The 23,858-nt window shown below is 37.4% G+C and overlaps 1 protein-coding gene across 10 annotated transcripts in view; it reads left to right on the forward strand.

Moving 5' to 3' along the window:
- The window catches only part of MAP3K13 (mitogen-activated protein kinase kinase kinase 13), a 210,433-nt gene that overhangs the window by 173,912 nt on the left and 12,663 nt on the right, over window positions 1-23,858 (forward strand). For all 10 annotated transcript variants that reach the window (XM_077117780.1, XM_077117787.1, XM_077117781.1 and 7 more), the window contains 8 exons: window positions 4,033-4,224; window positions 6,826-6,984; window positions 8,818-8,976; window positions 9,512-9,620; window positions 17,331-17,440; window positions 18,307-18,423; window positions 19,145-19,282; window positions 23,021-23,807. In XM_077117780.1, coding sequence (XP_076973895.1) covers window positions 4,033-4,224; window positions 6,826-6,984; window positions 8,818-8,976; window positions 9,512-9,620; window positions 17,331-17,440; window positions 18,307-18,423; window positions 19,145-19,282; window positions 23,021-23,807 — 1,771 coding nt within the window. The remainder of the gene's footprint in view (window positions 1-4,032; window positions 4,225-6,825; window positions 6,985-8,817; window positions 8,977-9,511; window positions 9,621-17,330; window positions 17,441-18,306; window positions 18,424-19,144; window positions 19,283-23,020; window positions 23,808-23,858) is intronic.

The raw sequence follows: 23,858 nt of genomic DNA on the forward strand, positions 1-23,858 counted from the left end.
AGGAAGGAAACAGATTCCCACAAAGCAGTCAGATCCGCTGAATCAACCTCATTTATCAATGGGATAACAGAGGTCATTTCCAGATAGCGTGAACATCCCATACTCCAGTTAAAAAAAGACAAAGTTAACATATCTGAAGTGATCAGAAACAATTGGTCCCTGTGTAATAGATAGTTTCTATTAGTTTTCCTTCTTATATATTAATTTGTAATAATATGTACCTTCAGAATATTTTTCCCTTGCTCAAGTCTGAAAGATTACTTTTCAAGTAATGCTAAACACTTAGCTTTCTAAATCTATGACAGTGGAGTTGTTGATGATAATAAGTTATATTATATTCACTCCACAAAGTAGTTGTTTTCAAGAGTATATAAATATATCTCCCTAGTATAAACCATTATTTTTATATTATTGAGTGGGATCCCTAAGAGAAGAGGGAAAGCATAAATAAATTTGAGGAAATTTACTGAACTCAGATGTGCAGCACTCTATGTGCAATATTTTCCTCCGGTACCCTTCCCACAAGTTCCCTCCTGTGCCAACCTTTTAATTTCATACTATATTTGAAAAAAGTGAATAGTGAGTGGTTTTAGAGGAGGATTAGGTGTAATAAGTTGAAGAACAGAAGTACCCTTTAGGTGAAAGTTTAGAATTTGGAGCTCCTTGATATATTTGACTTATATTTTCTACTCCTGGAAAATAATATGATGAATAAGGCTACAGATAAAAGTGGAATAACTTACAAATCCCCCTTCCCTAAATTAGGAAGAACTTCTCCCAGCTCAGAAAAGGATCCTTCCTTGATAAAACTCTTGTTATAAAGCTGAAACTGTCATATGATAATTCTTAATCAGAACCACATTTCCAAAGCAAGGAATACAAATCATGGATATGAATTTTGTAGGATGAGTTCAAACGATGTTGAGGTTGTTTTGATTCCCAAAGAAGACCCCTTATGAAAAAGGAAAGCGGTGTGGAAAGAAGGGACTCATTCAAACTAGGATGCTGAAAGTGCTTGGATTCATTTCATTATGAAAGAGATACCCATGCAGAGGACATTGAAGAGAACCAGTTACTGTGATTCTATCATTGGTTGCCCTAGTAAGGCCAGGTGTGTGAGATTAAAATAAACTGCTGTAGGAACCAATGATAATCTTTCCAAAGATGATAAATTTCAACAGACAATAGCAAGATTATTTTTAAACAGAGACCCGCTTCTTTCCTTCATTTCACGTCATTGAAGAGCATTGCTTTCAATATGCGACACCCTCCTAATTGGAAGGAAGAGCCAAGAACTTTTAAACTTAGATCACTAGGTTGCTGGGTTTAAAACAGAAAATTATTCTGTAGATTACTATACCTTTTTGGTCCCCTGAAATGAACAAGGTTTTGTGTCCCAGTTAAGAACGCTTTCCAACAGGCTGCCCAAACAACTGAACGTAGAAATGTATTCTAAAAGAATGGGGGTATAGGAAGCTTTGTTTTTTTTTTCCTTCTCCTTGGCTTCTTCCTTTTCCCTGCCAGGCTTCCTCCCAACTCACTCTTCTGACCTTCCTACCTACATAAAGTTTTCCATATTTTGAACATTTGAACAAATGCCATGCTAGTGGCCAACTTTTTAGGCTGAAGATGCTTGAATAGTCCTAACCTCTACATGGAAAACAATAACGGGTCTGTGTCCCTCGCCCATTACACCATGCTCTTGGGGCATTGTGCAGTGTTATATTTGCAGCCATCTGTACCATGTGTTGCTTGGTTGATGAACCACATTCAGGACGTCTGGAAGATAGAAGGGCATGCTTAGATTTTAACACATCTCCCTAGATACTGATTTTGTGCTTATAGCTTGTTTTGAAGTTAGTAAGAACTATGTGTAGAAGGGAAAGGGCAAGATAAGAATATTATTTTCTTTTTACTTCCTATTTTTATCAAATAATCTTTTAAGAAAACCAAACCTGACTGTTCCTAATGGAATTCAGTGCCATGGGGGAGGAAGAGGTAGCAATTAGAGGTGATTATAGAGCTGTTATTTATAGTTACGAAGAAGCCTTGTGCTGATGGAATGATTGCTTCTCATTCGTCCGTTAAGGGATGAAAAGTGCATTAACATGTCACTCTTAGACCCTTTCTGTCTATGTTTGTGTGATGAGTTAAAGCATAGATGATCAGGATACTGAGTACCTTCAAATGAATATTTGTTTTTATATTCTTATGCATAATAAGAATCCTGCCTTGTTCATTACTTCTCCATAATGAAAATTAAATTGTTAGTATTGGCTTTCTGCAGAAAGTTGTTTAACTTTCCTAAAGTTAAACAGAAACTTGAAAATTGTTTTTCATTAAAAATCATGATGAGAACTCCAGGTATCTTAGAAAATGATAGGTGAGTAATAGAAATAGCTTTGCGACATGTGACAGACACATGAAGGCGGGGAAAATACAACTAATTATACTTCTTCCTAACCTGCTATTTTTGTAAGATCTTCACATGATCCAGTGCCTCAAGCTATAGCCTCTAAATTCTTGCATCACTTATAGCAGCCTAAGAGATAAGATATAGATTGATAACAGGTTCAGGACTTTTACTTGGCATCTTATTGATAGAATAAGCTATTAACTTCTCTAAAAAGTTTCAAAGAAAAGCCCACATACCCTTAAGAGAAGGGATACAGAAAAATACATATGGTAATTTTTCTTCTCTTTTCTCACCCTCAGAACAAAACTGTGAAACAGAGTTAATATGATTATTCCCACTTTTAGAGGCAACAGTATTAATATAGGAACCCCCCGTATACAGTGAGTGAAAAGAGCATAGGCTTTGAAGTTACATTGAATTTGAATCCCAGATCTGCCACGAATTAGTTGTATGTCCTAGGACAAGTCACAATACCTCTCTGACCTTTTCCTATGAAAGTGGAAAAGGAAATATCTATCTTATAGTATTTGAGGGTAGGGAGGATGGGCTAAATAAAACGATTAAATAAGCATATAAGCATTCCTGACAAATAGATGCCCTTAATGTTAGTACCCTCCCTCCTACCTTCTGCCTCTACGCAGGTTTTTGTGGATGCTCTTTTTGGCAAAAAAATTAAGGTAAAGTTAAGAAATAATTGACAAGGACATGGGGTACCTTCTAGACCTTGGAATAGAGAGAAAAGACCTTAAGGATTTCCCCACTTCAAGGATCCTATAAACTATATATAGAGAAAAAAATGCATATAAAAAACTAATAGCTGCTATGTATGATAGGAATTTAAAGAAATTTGTTTTTTAAAAAGTGAGAAACTGCTTAATCAGGAAAGTCATGGAGAAGGTAGGGATTAATGGAAATATAGGTAGCATAGACGCATAGTACATCGTGTAACGTTGCTTTTACCCTAAACAAAAAAGCTTTCAAAGATTACACAGAAAATTGGCTCCTTTTTGCCCTCAATCTAATTGATTAATTTTAAATGTGAGGAATTTGAAATTCTTGAACAATAATTAAAATAGCAATATTTTGTTTGAGTTTTCTTTCTGTACACCATATATAGAACACTCTAAATTTAAAAGGAAGATATTTTAAATTATTCTTGATATAAGAATATCAATTAGAGGTGATTATAGAGCTGTTATTTATAGTTATGAAGAAGCCTTGTGCTGATGGAATGATCTAAAACAACACAATATCTTGTGTTGAGGATCTAAAACAACACAGTATCTTGGCCTATATAAACCTCAGGAGTGAGTATTCTTTGTCCCTGAATGGAATGGTCCTACAGAGAAAGCATGGATACAATACAGCATGTGGATTTCTGGAGTGAACAAAACAAACTAAATTTTTCTATACGCAAAATAGGGAAACTTGCAGGGTAGAGGGATTTTAATGCTTATATAAGAATCAGGAAAAATTATTTATGTGCATTTCAAAAATAATTAGGATATAGAATTTATCTTAAATTTAGTAACTGTCTTTAAAATATAAAATGTATATATGTCTGTCTGTATGGATGGATGTTTGTATTTATCTACATGCTTATGTTTTCTTGGAAGGGGTGTTTGTACCCAGGCCCCTTGTTACTGTATCATCATGGAATACTGTGCACATGGACAACTCTATGAGGTTTTGCGTGCTGGCAGGAAAATCACGCCTCGATTGCTGGTAGACTGGTCCACGGGAATTGCAAGTGGAATGAATTATTTGCACCTCCATAAAATTATTCATCGCGATCTCAAGTCACCTAAGTGAGTTGTAGGCTAATTCTTCTTTTGTTTTGTTTTATTGTGTTGAAATAAAGAATTTTATTGTACATAGTTGAACTTTTCAGACATATTTCAGTTCGGGTCAAATCAATGCCATGGGTAATTCTATTTGAAGGTCTTTTGGATTATTGTTGACCTACTTCTTTACTAATATGGCAGATATGTCCAGATACCTGATGCTAGCTGTCCCTTTTTGTTGCTTTTAAATTGTACAATATGAAATAGCATTCATTATTATCTGAAGTGTTCACCTTCCATCATCTTAGATAATTAATGCCAAATTTCCCCACCTGAAATCCTGATCTGTTGTTTTCCTACCTTGTTCCAAAAAAATTTTGTTTTTTAAAACTGAGTTTAAGAAATGTATATAATACAATAGATAAAAATAATAAACAGAGGCAAAAAGAAAATAAGATGTTAGACCTAAGGATGGTTCACAATGCATGCCATAAAATTCTGTACGGGTATCAGAGGTGGACAAATCTGGCTTAAGCTTCCTAGAGTCTAAGCAAAGGAGGAAATAAACAGTTACAAGGTTCATGGTGTGCATAAGAAAAATACAAACTGATTATGTAAGAGACACAGAGATGCATCTAGTGATTTGTTTTCAAAATGATTCCTTAGATCCTAATGGCCACTTGAAGAGGAATGTTTATTTGGTTCCCCAAATTGCATAAAGGAAAGAAAAGGATATATTTCCGTCTAACTCCTATTTTTAAGCAGTACTTTTATTTATCATCAGATTTTGGTTTAGAGAAACAGAGAAGGATTAATCTCTTTTTAAAACATATTTGCTTAGTGCGTTCATAGTTTACAATTTTTTAAATATGTACTATCCTGTCTGCTTTGATCCTGACAAAAACTATGTGGGTGAGATGGATCAAATATTCTTATTTTATATAAGAGAAACTAGGGCTCAGAGCCTAAAGTAATAGAGTTAGGACTCCAAAGAAAACTTTCGAACCGAAGACCACTGTATCCCACCTCATCGTGTGAAAGTAAAGTATTCACACTGAATCCTGCCTCTTCTCCATGGAAGACACAAATCAATCCTTGATAATAAACTTCAAAGCAACTCCCATTTATCACCTTAATTCTCAACATTGTTCATTATGATGATCAGCTCACTGAACAATCTCCTCTTTGCTTTACTTGCAAATAAACTTTATTACATAGTATTAATTCCTTCTGTTCACCCTCTTAAAACAACTGCTGCTCTTGCCACATCCCTTAGATGCATACAAACTGCGTGAACTATTTGCTGAAGGTCTCCCTAGATGTTGTCCTTTTTAAGTAACTTGTTCTCCTTGAGAATTAGCTTTTGCGGGAAAGAGTCAGGAAATCTTGGAATATATAAAATCATATGTACTCTCTTTAGTTCCTGTCCTTTAAAGAGTAGACTAGTAAACTGATAACCCAGGAAGCCTTTCCCTCTGTTATCAGAACCAGTCCCTGAGCCCCAGCAGCCTTGGCCTCTTTGGGTTTCAAATATCTTTAAGAAGACAAAGATCAATCTGGTTTGCTGTAACAAGGTTTGCTGTAACTTTGTCTCAGAGAAGATTTCACAAAAGTTTCAACATTATATCTTCTCTAGTCTTCTCCGAAGTCCATTCACTCTTGTCATGTCAACAGGCCCCATAATGGGCAGCACAAAAGAGGAGGAAGAGAAGCTTCTGGTGGTTGTCTTTCTTGGGGTGTGGTACCTTTTCTGACTTTCATGGTATATGATACCATACATTCTCCAATTTTTTCGATATTTCATGATATTTCAAACCTGTATTTGTATCAAGTCTAACATCATTAAATCAAAACTCCCAACTTATCTACATTTTACGTGTCAAATGAAGCAATTGTAAACACTGAGTTGTTTGGTAAATAGCGAGCCATTAGCATTGGGGCTGCAGATGGGAGGTCCCTGATTCAGAGAAGAGGGGCTTAGGATCAGAAGTTTTCTGTTTTCTATCCTCCTCACTTCTAATGCTAGTTGAGTATTAAGCCTTCTTATTAAAAATAGGTCCTTATATCATTACAAAAAACTTTGAAACTAACTCAACATTCTCAAGTTGTGAATAGATTATTTCAAATGAATTCAGTCTAATTTGTGAGGAGGATGTTAGTACTTTGAATTTGACTAGCACTAGATTGTAATCATCTTTAATACTAGCAAAAGCAATTTGCCCCAGATCACATTTCATATACCTACTGTCAAAAGCAAACCAGTACTTGTGTGGAGCCTATATAAGCTTAGATTTATTCCTGTTTTTACTCTGTCAATATTAGTAGAATTTCAGCATACTTATGAGTCTTTTAATGTAATGACTCCCTAGTGTCACAGTCCCATTTATGATTTTAGTTAGCCATCATTAAACAGCATAGTGTAGTATAGTACAGTACAGTATAGTATAGTATAGTAGCATGTAAACGATTCTGTTTAGAGTATGCAGCTCATGCCCAAGTAACATTGGAATTTGTAAGCTGTATTCTACAGGATAGGAAGCAGCAAACAAAATGTTCAATTGCCATTTAGAGACATAGTTTTCATTAGTACTAACGACCTGGATGTTTTCTTCTTTCTTTTAAAAGTGTTCTAGTGACTCACACAGATGCAGTAAAAATTTCAGATTTTGGAACATCTAAGGAACTCAGTGATAAAAGTACCAAGATGTCTTTTGCTGGCACAGTGGCATGGATGGCACCAGAAGTAATAAGGAATGAACCTGTCTCTGAAAAAGTAGATATATGGTGAGTGGCATCATCTGTGCCAACTAGAAAACCTTTTCACACTTACACCCCATTAGCACTTTTCTCCTTCAACACTTCTACTTTCCCAGAATATTCTTTAGTGTTGATCATTTCTGGTTATTTGTTTTATATTTTCTGAGGTACTGTTCAATATGATGGTAAGAAAAATTGGAAGGGGAATTAGGATAAATATCCATTCAGTAAATCATTAATTTGCAGGACTCTAGAGAATATGCTGAACTTTCTGGAAAACTGAAAGTTTATTTCAAATAACTGTTTAATATAACTGTCTTTTTGAAATGTAATATATAATTCTTACTTTCTTGAGTAAAATTCTTGATGACTCAGATCATCATTTTACTATGCACTTTACTATGACACAGTTTTGTACTCTAGACCTATTTGAGGTGTATAGGGCTGTTTTCTCTCTTATTAAAAAGTTTTGGTTTTTCCTTTTTTTTAAAATTTTTTCTTAAAGCGGGCCTCTTTTTTTTCTTAAATCTTTATCAACTTTTCCTCCGAGATTATAAAGCTTTTTTAAAAAATTTTTTTTGGTTATAAATCTTTGATAGTAACCATACAGTTCCCTGTAGTTGTTTTTTTTTTCTTTCCACCCTTAATATTGGCTACTAGTTGTAACTTTTAGGCTTAAAATCAAAATTACAGTATATTTTAAAACTGTATGTAACGCCAGAGTAAATAGAATAAAGTAGAAATGTCAGATCATGTGTAATTTGGGTAACTATTACCAAAGTATCTTCTGTAGGAATCATGCCAACTTATGTTCCCATCAAAATGTGTATGAGTATTTTCTCAGTCTTACTAGCAAACATTTAGATTTTTCCCTATCAGATAGGTAAAAAAAAAAAAGTATCTTGGGTACAGTTTTAATTCATAATTGCTTTATTATAAGTAAGGGTGTGCATCTTTTCAAATATTTAAGAGCCATTTATAATTTCATGTTTGTGAACTGTTCGTGCCCTTTGATAATTTTCTGATCTTTATTCATATCAATTTATAGGAGTAGTTTATATGTTAAGGAGATTAGCCTTTTGAATATAAAGATTGCAGATTTTTCACATTGTTATTTTTGCTTATGGTAGCATTTTTTACATGCTGAGTTTTTTTGGTTTGGTTTGGTTTTAATGCCATTTAATTTATCAGTCGTTCTTTTTATAGCTTCTAGATCACATAGTTAGAAAGGTCTTCCCCACTCCAAAATTATTTTTTAAGTTGTTCCCATGTTTTCTTCTAGGATTTTTATGGTTTCATTTTTCACATTTAATTCATTGATTCATTTGCAACTCATCTTAATGTATTAAGATAGGGTATATATTCAGTTTTCATTTCCCCAGTTAGCTACCCTGTTGTCCCAATGGCTTTTATTTACTAATCAATTTTTTCCCCATTGGTTTGAGATGATCTACTCAGTTCCCATGTGCATTTTATCTATTTCTGGATATCCATTCCATTCCATTAGTCTGGCTGTCTGTTCACACACCAGAGTTCATTGCTCAGATCTTATAATATGTTGTAATAACTGATCAGGCCAGGAACCCCTCTTTGATTTTTTATTTTCTTTTTCAGAGTTTTCCTGGCTGTTTGTTTGTCTTATAGCTGTATCAAGCTGTTTTTTTTACGTGGGCAGACACGGGAAATTGAACCTGGGTCTCTGGCATCAGGCGAGAACTCTGCTTGCTGAGCTACCATGGCCTGCCCTAGGCATTTTTAAACTGGGACTATATCTTAACTTGATTAAAACTGTAAAAAAGACAAAATACAAATCAGTCTTTCTGAAAATGTCTTCTGTGTGTGTTGTTGGTACTACTATAGGTCTTTTGGAGTGGTGCTTTGGGAGCTTTTGACAGGAGAAATCCCCTACAAAGACGTGGACTCTTCAGCCATTATTTGGGGGGTTGGAAGCAATAGCCTACACCTTCCAGTTCCTTCCACTTGCCCTGATGGATTCAAAATCCTTATGAAACAAACATGGTAAGAGATATATTTCCCCAAATATTCCTTTTTACCATGTGCCTCAAAACCATGTATAAAATTTCTTTAAAATAGCAAGAAACACTAGAAGCTTTTGAGTTTGAGGAACTTGGGTTCAAATCCTGGCTCTGTATTTTTCTATCTTCATAATTTTGAGTATCAGCTTTCTCATCTGTAAAATGGGATAATACCTACTCAGAATTGTTGCATTGTAATAAGAAATTAAAATTTATAAACAAAGTTTTTCATACATCTCAAATAGGAGGCCTTAATAAATGATAACGGTTACTATTTTACCAGTCCTAAGGGACTGTTATCAAGCAAGTGACTGATCCTAGAGATTTCCATTTCATCATTCTAAGGATCTCATAACTGCATTTTCCTTTTGCTGTTTGGTTTTTGAAAGCTATCTGAGATATAGCTGTACATGGAGAGTTCATGAAGTAAAAAAAATGTGTTTCGTAAGGTAGTATAAAATCCTCATGCTCTTAGATAAAACTTTCTGAAACGCACAAGCTGGCTTTTTTACTTTTAGGCAGAGTAAACCTCGCAACCGACCTTCTTTTCGGCAGACGCTCATGCATTTAGATATCGCATCTGCAGATGTACTTGCCACCCCACAAGAGACTTACTTCAAGTCTCAGGTAAGTTGGGAATTATTTTTTTTATGAATTAAGGCATACATTTTTTAAACAATATTGTAAAATATATATCCAAAAGAGCAATAAATTTCAAAATATATTTTAACAAGTAATTATAGGACAGACTTCAAAGTTTGGTATGGGTTACAGTTCCACAAATTCAGGTTTTTCCTTCTAGCTGCTCTAAGACACTGGGGACTAAAATAAATGTCAATATTGTGATTCAGCAGTCATATTCATTTGTTAAATCCTATCTTCTTTGTTATAACTCCTCCATCTCCTTTGACCCTTCTCCCAATATTTAGGGGTATTTAGGTTATGCCCATTCTAACTTTTTTCATGTTGAAAAGGGGTGTCGACAATATGGGTAGGGGGATGGAATTGGCTGATGTTCTTGGAACTGGCACCTCTAGGTTGCAAGATGTGTCTAGCCTAGGAACCATCTGGAGATTGTAGGTTTCTGGAAAGTAAATCTAGTATGTGCAACTTTTGTAGGATCTGAGATAGAGCCCTGGGGTTTTTTTAAGAGTTGATAGGAATATTGTTGTTTGGGGTTTAGCAAACCTCAGCAACTAACAATATCCAGCTGAAGCGTGCATGAGTAACCTCTAGAATAACCTCTTGACTCCATTTGAACTGTCTTAGCCACTGATACTTTATTTTGTTACATATCTTTTACCCCTTTTTGTCAAGAAGCATTGTCGATCCCATGGTGCCAGGGCCAGTCTCATTCCTGCGAGTCATGTCCCATGTTGCCAGGGAGACTCATACTCCTGGATGTCATGTTCCACATGGTGGGGAGGGTAATGATTTTGCTTGCAGAACTGTGCTTAGAGAGAGCGAGAGGCCACATCTGAGCGACAAAAGAGGTCCTCTGGAAGTAACTGTTAGGCATAAATATAAGTAGGCTTAGCTTCTTCACTATAGAAATAAGTTTCAAAGCTCAAGCCTTGAGATCAAGGGCTTGGCCTTTTATTGAGTTGGGAAATTTTATACCAGGTGATACTGAACTTCCAGACATGAACTCTTAGAAGTGTTACTCTTAGAAGAAGACTATTCTGATCATTAATTATATAGCTCCATTCATTATGAAACTGTAATTATGCTACTTCACACATATGACATTTTGGAGTTTATTAAACTCTTCTTAACATACGTTTTTATCTTTTTGGGAAAGATCATGTACCAGAATTGTATTCTTATTGTGGGATTTGGTGTAACTATTGAAAAGAAAAGAGAGAGAGAGAATGTAAAAATCACAGTGCACGTAATTTGAATGAGATTTTGCTGATCTTCATAAAAGTATTGTTTTCCTTAAAATAGAAAAGCTGGAAAACAGAGGAGGGGAATTAAATACCAGAGAGCTCCCACAATAGAATTAGGCCCAGAGAGAACCTTTTCTCTAACTTTAAGTATGACGCCTAGTAGTACAAAATAAAATGTAATCCCATGTGTTGATTAGCCTGTATTGCATTAAAAACCATCCCAAAACATATTGGCTTAAAAAAAATAAGCATTTACTTAGCTCATGATTCTATATGTTGGCAATTGGGGCTGGGTGGTTTTTCTGCTACTTTTAATGGGTTAGTCAGTTTGCAGGTCAGGTTGGAGGCTGGCTGGTCCCACAGGGCTTTACTCCCAAGTATTAGCTGGAGTGCCTTGGCTCTCCTCTATGTGGCCTCTAATCCTCCAGCAGGCTAGCGTAGGCTCATTTACCTGGTATTCTCAGGTGAAATGCAGCAAGAGAGCAAGCCCCGATGCACAGGTGATTTTAAAACCTCTCTTTAAATCCTGTTGTTAATGTCCCATTGGCCAAAGCAAGTCACAGACCACCCAAATTCTAAGATTGAGAAATAGACTTCCGTCTTGATGAAAGGTTCTTACATCACATCGTAAGGGCATGGATGCAGATAGGGTAGACTTTGCAGCTATTAAATTAAAATGCTACAAATATTCTAAGAGTTGATATTCTAATCACTACCAGTATGGATAGGGAGTGATGATAAATGAGTACACCCAAGGTTTTTATTGTAACCAGATACAAGCAATATCAAAAGGAAGAAAACAGGATAAAATAAAATAGGCTTTTGAAATAAATGTAAGAATTCTGAATTGCAGCTTTTGCTTTCAGAATTTAACTATAATATTACTTAGTTTCTAATTTCTCATATAGCTTTGGCTCACTTAATGTTATTGTACGTTTTCATTTCATACAATTTCATACAATTTCTAAAATGAGTTTTTGTATAATTAATTTCATCTCCCCACTGTCTTGTAGTATCATTACAAAGATTCATTCATTCAAAAGGCTTTTTATTACCAATTGGTATCTCGGCATACTCCTCATGGCCCCTTGTACCCAATGGGTGGTGAGTTTACCTACAAAGAAAGTGTCTGTTGATAAGAGTACTAGGATGGGTATCACCTCTGGGAGTTAAACAAGTCTCCCAATATGCTTTGCCACCTGCCCCAGTAGAGCTCAGGGTACTTGCTTTCCTGGTGTCTGATAAACAAAGGTGCTCTGCCTAGCAGACATTGAGGAATATCTTAATAAAGGTACAATTTTTATGTGTGTCATTTCTAAGGAATGGTAAATCAGAGACTCGTGCTTTCACCTCCAACGCTCCAACATAGTCTCTATTGTTCACAGACTTAGCTTTCCTCATGACTGCCTCTTTAATTAGTTAGGCTTGCCCCTATAGTTTTTAAATGTTCTTGAGAAATTTTATTTAAGTGCTTGCTTTTAGAGAAAATAATATTGTAGAGGGTTAACTTCATGATATTTCCTATGTTCTTTGATCTGCATTCAGGATAAATTCCCTTAGAACTATTAAAGCAATTGCCTGTCTACTCAAGTACATGTAGGAATGGAGCACTGCATAAGAAATCTTGCAAGTATTCTCTCTTAGTATTCAAAAAAAGACTTAGACCCTTTTGTGAAATGAAAGATATAACAGTGAGTATTCTCTAAGAAATCTTTCAAACTCCATGACATGGTTGCAATCACAACTCTGCTTCCTTTATAACAAAATCGTACATCCCACAATCTTGAAAAGCAATTTTTTGCTTAAGATACTAAGCTACAAGCCATTGAGACAATATAACTGCATATATTAGAAAATTCAAATTCTAAATAGATTTTACTTGAGTATTTCCAGAATATGACTTCTGAAGCCAGGTGCAAGATTTTCTGACAATCTATTTTATGCAAGGCAACTTTTACAGCAACATATGCCCATAGTCAATATCCTCAATTGTAAAAGCTCACATTTTATTATCAAGATATCTATATCATGCAGTGAAAAATTGAATTCATAAAATTTTAGGGGGGAGAGTTAAAATAGGGAAGGAAAGGGAAGAAATGAGAAGGGAAAAAAGCTTTGTACATTTGGCATCTTTTAATCTTCATTAATTCTTCCATATTTTTCTCCCAACATAAAACTTTACTTCTCCTTAAATAGCCCTAAACCTTCTATCCTTGCCAGTTCTTGGAATTTTTCAGGTATTTTTAAGCTGTTTTGTTACTGGGTTCGAAATTGAGACTATCTCTGGCTAATAATAACAAAAGAATTTATGAACTAGCTAATAAGGTACTAAGAAAAGCAACAGGCCTTAAGTATAAACCCCTGTTCTATCATTTGATCACATAGTATTTGAGTACATCGATCCTGGGTAAAATGACTAAACTTTCTAAACCACAGCTTACTCATCTAAATAATGAAATAATCATATCTTCCATCCTTTGTGACTTTCAAGTGAGACAATAAAAATAAAATTAACATTTGTAAACTATAAAGAACCATTCAATTGTAAGATGTAGTTGTTTACTTCCCACAAAACTACAAAAGCCTCACTTTGGGTTTTAATTTCTCAGTGCCTTTTCTGGTGAACTCCTGAGATGGATAAAATGTTAGCCAAGGAACTCCTATAATTGCAATTTTGACTACTCTTTCCTCCCCCAGTGAGGAAGAACTAATTGCTTAGCACACATGTGGTTTTGCTTTTTCTACAGCAGTCTTGTACCTGAGGCCTCACCTCCTTCGACCTGCTGACAAGATCCTTGAAGAGTCAGTTATCAATCAGTGGTCCTTAGCCCCTGGGCTCTCCTTCCACCAAAACTGTCAGGCAAGGGTGCTGCCAAGAACCCACCTGACTCCTTCCTGAGAGAAAATGCCCCATCTGTTTCTCATCAACAGCACATGTATAAAAATGCAGCATATATATAACACATGAACAAATCAACCAATCTCAGTATAATATTAGATTCTGCCAAAGCTCTTGCTTCATTCCTAGACAATAATCCATTCTCCAAGTAGGCAATTATTGTTCCTGGTATTTGGTTACCCTTAATATGTGTCTTCAGAAACCATTTTGGTCTCATCCCAGACCCCAGTTGCTAAGTGGGGCATGTGCCCTGCTTGTAAGTCCTTCCCTCACCCTTTGTCTTTACACCATCCTCGTTTCCTCCTGTGTTCTTGAGGATGCTGTTGTGACCATACAGAAATTCAGGGCTTGTGAGGTGAGAGACATATCAGCTCCTTTAGGAATAAACTGTCCTCCCTTAAGAGTAGTATTCCTCCAGTGAATAGGTACTTAGGAAGAAGCTGGCCACTTACCTTGGGAGGCAGTAAAAGAGGATCCATATGTCAATTAAGAGTTGAGTTGATGAGTTTTAAGGCTTTTCTGACTCAGAGTCTGTAATTTCTCACCAACATCTTTTCTATTCCTCAGAAAGCTAGGGTAGAACTGATTCAACTTCATTTATTGAGACATATTATAGGAGATGTAAGATGTGGGGTTTGGGTACAAGAGCTTCACTCTACTGATTGAATAACTGTCAGACTGGAGAAGACAAAAACTTTTTAAATGTCACTGACTTTCCCAGTCCTTACCTGGGATATAAAGGGGATCACATTAATAGTAATAACCCAAATGTCACTTGAATTTTCCCTGACCGGCTTACCCAGGGTTGAAGTGCTATGTTAAGCACTCCCCTCACCATGCCCTCTACTGCACACACACATATGCACATATCTCCAGTGAGGAGTGGGGATCCCAAAGAGCCTCATACCAGCCTATGCTCTGCTTTCTATGGACTCTGGCTAGACGCTGCAGTCTCCTGCCTGGCATCTGCTGGGTGTGGCTTTATTGGTTAGCTGTCTAAATTTCTGCTAAAAGACTCATCCACAGCTGACACCCATGGGATACTGCCATGTCCTTAAGGCACTGCCTGTGCACCAGGAATTGCTATCTCTGGCTACACCTGAAGCTCTGAGGTTCTCAAGATTCCTGAGCTACAAATTGTTTTATTTATGCAACCAACTCTTCCTTCCCCTGTTAAGTTATACTTTGTTGCAGTAACAGAGCAATGCTAGATATAGTACAATATTTTACAGGCATTTTAGTGAAACAATCCAAATACCCCTCCACCCCTATAGTCATAGGGGTTTTGTTATAGGTCAAGCCCATACAGGATTCCTTCTTCCCTCATGACGTGTTCTCTCTGAAGAGGTTTTCAGTTTCTCTGAAAATTGGCTTCAGGCCTGCCCACCTTACAGTTCTTCCGATATGTTCAAACATATCTGAATTGCAGATTAAACTCAAACTGGAACTCCTATCCCCTAAAATTTCTGAGTTTATGGGGCGGTACTCAAAAAAATAACCTCTACTGAGAATACATATCTACCATGGTAGGTGAGGGACACACATTATTAACCAGTACCTGATGTTTTCCCATATATCCTGTTCCTTTTTCTCAGAAGGGAACTTCTTTTGGAAAGTCTCCTTCCTTATAGGTTTCAATCTTTAGGAGATTGTCTAAAATTTCCCATTCTTATAAGCTATATTCTAGCTTATAAGCTATATTCTAACCTCTATATTCTAGCTTATAAGAGGTTAATTTCCTCTAGAATTCAAAAAGAAAAATTTCTGATCTGTAATATGGGATTCTTTATGACCTGAGGTAGGTATTCCTTTTTTTGGTCCCTCCTTTATCCCATATAAATGTCAGGATCCACCAACATTTTTGCACGAAAGAGGACACTTTAAGGCCCAAATCAGACCCTTTTCCTTATCCCCCCCCTGCTTTTTTTTTTTTTTGATAAAAACTCTTACTAGTCACTGTTTGGCCTCTTAAAGGTCAAATCCTCTAAATTCTTACTCCTTTACAACGATCTGATGATTGAGAGAGCAGCATTACCTGGGGCTCAACCAAACCTGCACTTACTGCTTAGATGTTATCAAAGGCTGTTGCCAAATAAAGAGGGTAGTGCATTCCAATCTTAGCTTTCTGATGACAAATGTTGGGTTCTTTGCTGCCTAAAAGTCAATGATGGAAATTTCTCTCCAATGATTAACATATGAGCAACATATAAATGAAGATGTAGCATATTATGAACAAATAAGCAGGACAGTCATTTTCTAATGAAAAATGTAATTGCTTTTATAAAAACAAATTAGAAATAGCTGATTTGGAGAAAACCTTCTATAGTGCCACAATTACTTCAAAATAACCTTTCTATGATCCAGAGAGCTACCTTAACATGAATTTAAAGGTAATGGAATTGTTCTAGGGGAAGATGGTACCATTAGAAACATTTAGTTACACATCTCACCTTCACTGGAAATTATATTAATCTCATTATCTTCTTAGGGCAGTAGTCTATACATAATATGACAAAACCTCTCCTTTTAATTCTTTTTCTAGACATTGCCTGTAGTCCATATTCCAGCAGAGGTTTTTCTTCCATGTAAGGTTAGATAAAGTTGGCATGAAATTCCATACTCTGTGGAAATTCTAATGTCCTCCCTAGCACTTCTGTGAATTCCCAGAAGATTTACAGTTTTATAGCTACTTTGCTCTGCCTTCCTAAATTCTTATTTTCCCTTCTCCACTTCAGTCTTATGGTTGTTATTTTATCTGTCCTGTTATTAACCTAATGTGAAATTCAGTATCTTTGCTGGATTTCTGAAAAACAAAACAAACAAAAACATTCATGCAAAACCAACTTAGACATCAGAGACTTTACTCAAGGTTTAGGAAATTAGAAGAGATTTAAATTTTATACAACCTAAGTTGCATATTAGACATCCATCCCTGTTTTTAAAAAATTTGTTGGACTACTAAATTCCTTGACCATACTCTTTCCTCCTTCTCTTTCTTGTTCTTACTCCTGACCCCAAATTCCTATACAGTTTCCTAAATTTTTATTCCCATCTCCTGGTATTCATCTCCCTGGGGTCTTCTATTCCAAATATTTTCTCAAGATATTTTCCTAAATAAAGGCTAGGAGGCATTCTTATGGCCATTATAAAGATGATCATATTCTCAACAGATATATGCATGTGTCATGTGGTTATCAGAGCTGTTCTTTCAGGCCAGGCTATTTCAGCTACCATCTTGACTTAAATTGAGCTCCTTTCTCCAGAAATGTGTTCAGTGTGTCAACTGTGATGTTTCTGGTGGGCAGTGATGCAGAGAAATTGTAAGAGAGAGCATTGCATATTAAACAGAAAAGCAGAAATGGTGTGGGGTTTGCAGATACCCTAGTATGAGATAATTCACTATCAATCAACAAATATTTACTGAACACCTATACTGAATAAGTCTCTTCATAGAAACATGCAGGGAAAAACTCTTATACATCATTCCAGGGTTAGATCAAAAATTAAAACTCCTAGAATATTGATAAAATCTAATTTGCCCTTGCCTAGGCTGAATGGAGAGAAGAAGTGAAAAAACACTTCGAGAAGATCAAAAGTGAAGGAACTTGTATACATCGATTAGATGAAGAGCTGATTCGAAGGCGCAGAGAAGAGCTCAGGTCAGCTTACCTGTCTCATCCTCCATCTCTTCTCAGCCCCAATGAGAATATCTCATCAGATATTAACAGGAACCCTCTTTGTGAATCACTATTTGACCATCTGTATATATTTCTCCTCTTTTTTTTTATTATTGTTATGCTCTTTTATTGATGCCCTAAAAGTTTGCCTTTCTTTATAGAAAGAAAGGCTTTCTTTATAGTTCTCCCTTATCCTCACTCCCCAACTTTGTTATCCTCCTTTATTATATTTCCTTGAGGAATGTTGTTTGTTCACTCAGCCATTGTCCTCAGTGCCACAGGATAGAAATGTTTAAGATTTAGTCCCTGACATCAAGATGCTTATAATCTATTAAGGGATATAGATATGCTCACAGATCACCACAATATTACATAAGGTGTTATCTGTGCCATGGATTAAGTATAAATGACTGATCATGGTGTCTTCTTTAACTGTTTGTTTCCATTAAAATGTAAGTGTATTATACTGTATTCTTACTAAAATATTGATACCAAGCTTTTACTTTGGTTAGTGAACAAGGCTAAAAAAATTAGCATGGATCCTGCCAATACTACACAGATGAAGGCTAAAAATTATACACAAATCACACTGAGGTTTTATCTGTGGCTCTCCTGGCTATTCCATGTGACTGGATATTACCCTTAAGGATAAACCAAATGGAAAATTTAGATTTCCCATCTACCATTCCTTCTTGTCCGTCATTGCATTAGACAAGGGAGACCTAGATCTGAAAAGCCTTTGGGTCAATGCTTTTGAGATAAACCACACTATTTCTTATTTCGTTAGGGCTGACCTTTATTCTCCCCCAAGCTGGTCTGCCTCGTTGATCCTGTGTTTTCATTGGTAGACATGCTTTGGATATTCGTGAACACTACGAGAGAAAACTTGAACGAGCTAATAATTTATACATGGAACTGAGTGCCATTATGCTGCAGCTGGAAATGCGGGAGAAGGAGCTCATTAAGTATGTATCTAGATTGGTAACTGTCCTAATTGATTTCGGTCTATCAATAAACAGAAACAAATTACTCTTCGTGTTTTTGCTAATCAGAACTAGCAGATATTTTATTCATTCACCCAGAATTCCTTAAGAGATATGCTGTGCAAAGGTCCCTGGCCCTGATGAGGCTTACAGATGAGTAGAGTTGCCCCAGAGCTGATGCTGTTTATAGGTGAACATGCATTCGACAGGTATTTTCAGTTTCACCTTGCTGGTATCGAGAAGGGGTCCTCATTTCATTAAGAGCTTGGTTTAAAGAAGCAGGAGTTTATTGCCCCCTGAGGAAGCAAGATAACTGCTGCAAATGATTTAAGGTATTCCTAATGTTGCAAAGAAAATCCTGGGATCCTGACCAAAAAAGCAGCTACTGTAAATAAGGACTTCTGCCATTGCACTGTGTCTCCCATGAGGTTTGTTGGGGAAAGGAAGGTCAGCCTCTGAGTCAATCTGTGATCTGAAGAAGAAAATCAAGTCATATTAGTTTGAATTTAGTATCCTTCCCCGCCCCACTCCACCCTTCCCCACCTCTACCTTTTACAAACTGAATAGCCAACCTTGTTATTCAGATAGCCTATATCTGGTAAGTGCAGCCAGAATCTGGGGGTGGAATTAGTCTGTGAAAACATTCTGCCCATCCTCTCTGTCTCCAGCCTCTGAGATGTGGCTTTTTCTTTTCAACCATTAGGCGTGAGCAAGCAGTGGAAAAGAAATATCCTGGGACCTACAAACGGCATCCTGTGCGTCCAATAATCCACCCCAATGCCATGGAGAAACTCATGAAAAGGAAAGGTGTGCCTCACAAACCTGGGATGCAGACCAGACGGTGAGACACCTGTATGACTTGATATTCAGACAAGTACAGTAGAGATCTAGAGAATGGTACCCCCTAGGGATGCTTTATCATATGACAGCAGATGTAGCCACTCCTCTGGCTCCTTGTTAGCATGCTCCCCTCTAAATAAAACAGAGTAGGGAGGTGAAAAAGAGTGTTTGTTGTGGACTCGAGGAGTCTCATTTTTTCTGAGGCATAGGTAATGATTGTGTCTTAGCATGAAATAGTGGAAAGAGAAGTACACTGGGGGCCAGACAGAACCTGATTCAAATCCCAGCTCTGTCTATCATAAGCTGTGTGATTTGGGGTGTATCACTTAAACTTTTGAACTGTCACCCCCCCACACCCAACCCCAGTTGGGTAAAATGCTAAAGTTAGATTACATGGGTTTTTTTTTTTTCTTTTTATGACCCCTATTGCACAGAATTGGGTTAATCATAATTCTGGATTTATGTCACATCAGTCCATGCGTGGCCCACTTTGATTATTCATGTAGTAATTTTTAATCAGGTATAAGTGCCTGAGAACTTACCACCAAAAACAAAAATAGGAGCATTGTTAATTACCTATACTTTACCATATAGTTCCCCTCATTTCACCCCCACATAGGATTTTTGTGACATCTAAATAAGATAACATGTGAAAGCACCTAGCAAATAGGTGCTTGAAAAATGAGTTTTTGAATACTTAAAAGACCACTCTTTCCTCTAATTACAACACATTCTCCTTACATTAGTTTATTCTTAGAATCCTCTCCCAGTCAGTTTTTATTACCATGCTCTGCTTGAGCCTCATTCCTCCCCTATAACAGATTTAAGTTAATGTAAAGGAAAGAAATGTCCCTGAACCTGGGGTGTAGATTCAACAGTGATGCTCCAGTGAAAGGCAGCAAGAATCCAAACCAAGAATGCATTTTAAGGCTATCAGAATGAGGGTCATTCTACCATAGCATGAATAATATAAATGTAAACTACTCATGAGTAACTACATGGATTAATTCCAATTTTGCTTTTACCTATCACCCCTAATCATCTTCTGGTCAAGTTCTGAGGAATTTTTTCCAGATGGACCTGGCAAAACCTTCAGGGCAATACCATCATCTCTTTTCTTTTAGTGTACTAATTAAGGACAGAGTTCACCTGCTGACTCTTCCCCGTGTTCTGCCAACATTGAAAACTAAGAGCATGGGGAGGGGAGAAAACACTACCACTTAACTTTCTGAAATATGATCTCATGTTTACTTTCATTTGGGCTGTGAGAAATAGATTTGAAAGAGTTTGACACCACCAGTACATGCTTAATCAACAGTGAAGCTGAACACAAGGAAATCATCCCAGAGTGGATATTACAGCTGGAAAGATTTGTGCTTTCCATTGATTGTCTCTTAAAAGATTTAAACTTCAGATTATTTGGACAGTCCAATGATTATCAAGTCAGAAGTCCAGAGACACTCTAAGGCAAGCAGAAAGGAGAAACCATTCACCATCCATCAGCTTATTTTTCATTTTTGTTTGGTTAGGGATTAAAAAGAGTCAAATTCAATTATGGATCTACCAAGCCTGTTTCAAGTGAGTATAGTCAACTAAGATAGTCTAAATACCTTATGTAAAGGAGAAGTTTGGAATAGGGAAAGAAGAACCTGTGTTGTAGAGTCTTAAGACTTGTGTTCAAGTTACAAGTTCCACTGTTTACTACCTTTGTGATAGATACAAGCCAGGTAATCTCTCTGGTCATTGATGTAAAATTTTATCTGTAAAATGGATATTGTATCATAGTAACAAAGCAGTTTATATACTGTGGAGTGCTTTGTAAACTGTAAAGTGCTATAATTTTTGTACGAAGTGCTATAATTTTTGTACTGTCAGCTTCAATAAAAGTAGCCTTCATCTGATTTAAGACACTTTCACCCCAACTCTCTTTTAGGCCCCACAAAAGCTATTTACTGGCAAGTAAATGCCTCTAACTGGGCCGTAGAGGGCACTCCTGCCTCAGTAAGAGCCCCAAGTCCTCCTTAATCAAGACACTTTCTGTGGCACAAGTTGGCCAGCTGACCGTAGAACTTTGATTTCTGGGACATGACGCTGCTGATAGCAGCACAATGCCCTTTCCACCTTCTCATAAACCATTGACACCTGGAACTTCTGTGCTAAGACAAGCTTTTAATTTTTTAAGCTTCTGGAAGAGAAAAAAAATCCATCTCCCACTACCTGATGCCTACTAATTTCCTCTAAGCTCTGGCTATTCAAAGTGTGGTTCTGAGTTTGGCACAGTTTGTTAAAAATGCAGAATCATAGGCCCCAACCCAGACCTACTGAATCAGAAATTTCATTTTAGTAAGCTCCATAAGTGATTTGTATGTACCTTCAGATTTGTACTCTGACTGTCCACTACTGAACATCAAACTGGAAATTAGTTTGGATTCTGTCTCTAACCAGCTGTTAGATCATGATCCACTTCAGCTGGGCTTTGGGTTCTTCAGCACATTTAGTGGAGGCAGGACTGTGTCTGTTTCCAAGGAGGACAGGCTGTGACTTCCACACAGATGTCTTGGGCTACCGCTGGATTAGAGCATGAGGAGGGGGAGCCCTGCAGGGAAGTGCTTCTGTTTTCCCACCTCCCTTCAACCAGCTCCACTTCTGTTTTAGATACTGGGTTTCTCGTAATAATTCATTTGAGAAAAAGGATCCTGTTGTTAAAAAAATAATAATAATAAGTTTGGGCCTATAGCTTTGAAGTCTACTGTTATATGAGGCTTGTAGGTTCTGAAGAAGGGTGAGGTCACTCCTGGTAGGAAGTAAGTGGTTCTACTTCGTGATACGCTTAGTGTCTCCACTCTGAAGCAGTTCACCAGTTCAGAAGCCATTTATTGTTTACTTATGTCCCTTGGAGTCTGTGTGGGCCTGGCATATCCTCTTACTTCCTCCTATGTGTGACAGGCCTGACTGAGCAGGGGGCACGTGACACCACGGCCGTGAGAAGACCTCCTCTAAGATCAAGCATAGTGCCCGTGTCACTCCTCACTAATCCTTTCCTCACTGGCTCTGCTCAGCTTTCTGGGCTCTCTTTTTCTCCCTCTCTGCCCCAACCACCCCACCATCCTTCCTTAAATATTTATTGAGTAGGTGCAATGAGCAAGACTTCTTGCGAGGATCCTTCACTTATACAGATGGATATGACATTGTCCCAGTCGTCAAGGAGATGTTTGGACTAAACTCCCTGAATTTAGCCTCTTACCTAATTAACACAAGATTTCCTTCTCTAATACTAGCCTTTTCTCCTTTGTGATCCCTTGCAGGATCTGCCCAGATCCATCATCAGACATATTTCTGGTCATGGGCAAACCTTGATATGTCATACCTTGGCATATTGACACCAAGCTGTATCTCAGATTATGAAAAAAAGATTAATAAACCTGGAGGGTAGGATTAGAATTGAAAGTGGGTTAGTACCTAAGCTATCAAGGCACAGAATAAAATCTGATAGGAATATAGGGATTCCTCTATTAGTGAACTTTGAGGTTGTTTCCAATTTTATGTTATCTTAAACAATATTATAGCATAACATCTCTAGACATACATATTTGTGCAAATCTATTATCTCCATTGGACAAATCTCTGTAAATATGACAGCTGATTTAAAGAGTATGTTTATTTTAAGGCTTGGAATGCATTTACCCAAATTTGAATATGTTTTCATATATTTAAAACCAAATTTGTTCTTTTTTCCCAGGCCAGATCTGTTGAGATCTGAAGGTATCCCTAACATGGAGGCAGCTCCCAGTGCATCCCCTGTGTCTGGAAGTCCCAAAATGTCCACTTCAAGCAGCAAGAGCCGATACCGAAGCAAACCACGACACCGCCGGGGAAACAGCAGAGGCAGCCATAGTGACTTTGCAGCAATCTTGAAAAACCAGCCAGCCCAGGAAAATTTGCCCCATCCAACATATCTGCACCAAGCTCAATCCCAGTACCCTCCTCCCCATCAACCTAATCCTCTGCAGCAGCAATACCAGCAACCCCCTCCCGCCACGTCTCAGAGTCACCACCCCAGACTCAATATGCATGGACAGGACATTGCAACCTGTGCCAACAACCTGAGGTATTTTGGCCCAGCGGCAGCCCTGAGGAGCCCACTCAGCAACCATGCTCAAAGACAGATGCCCGGCTCTAGCCCTGACCTCATTTCTACAGCCATGGCAGCAGATTGCTGGAGAAGTTCTGAGTCTGACAAGGGCCAGGCTGGCCTTTGGGGCTGTTGTCAGGCTGACCCTTATGACCCCTGCCTCCAGTGCAGGCCAGAACAGCATGGGTCCGTAGACACACCCTCTGCTGAGCCAGCAGGGAGGAGCCCCGACCTTTCCAAGTCACCAGCACACAATCCCCTCTCGGAAAATGCCCAGGGCTCTGAGAAAATGGAAGAAAATGAATTCAACAGCTTTAGGTCTGCGTCATCCCTTGGCACCCCCCAGCATATAACCCCCCCAGTGCTACCTCGAAAAACAAGGCCCCTTCAGAAGGTAAAGTGTAATGACAACAGTAGTCTGTGTCACTGCTTTCAAGGAATGTCA

The sequence above is a fragment of the Tamandua tetradactyla genome, chromosome 10 (genome assembly GCF_023851605.1).
Source record: "Tamandua tetradactyla isolate mTamTet1 chromosome 10, mTamTet1.pri, whole genome shotgun sequence".
Taxonomy (NCBI): Eukaryota; Metazoa; Chordata; class Mammalia; order Pilosa; family Myrmecophagidae; genus Tamandua; species Tamandua tetradactyla.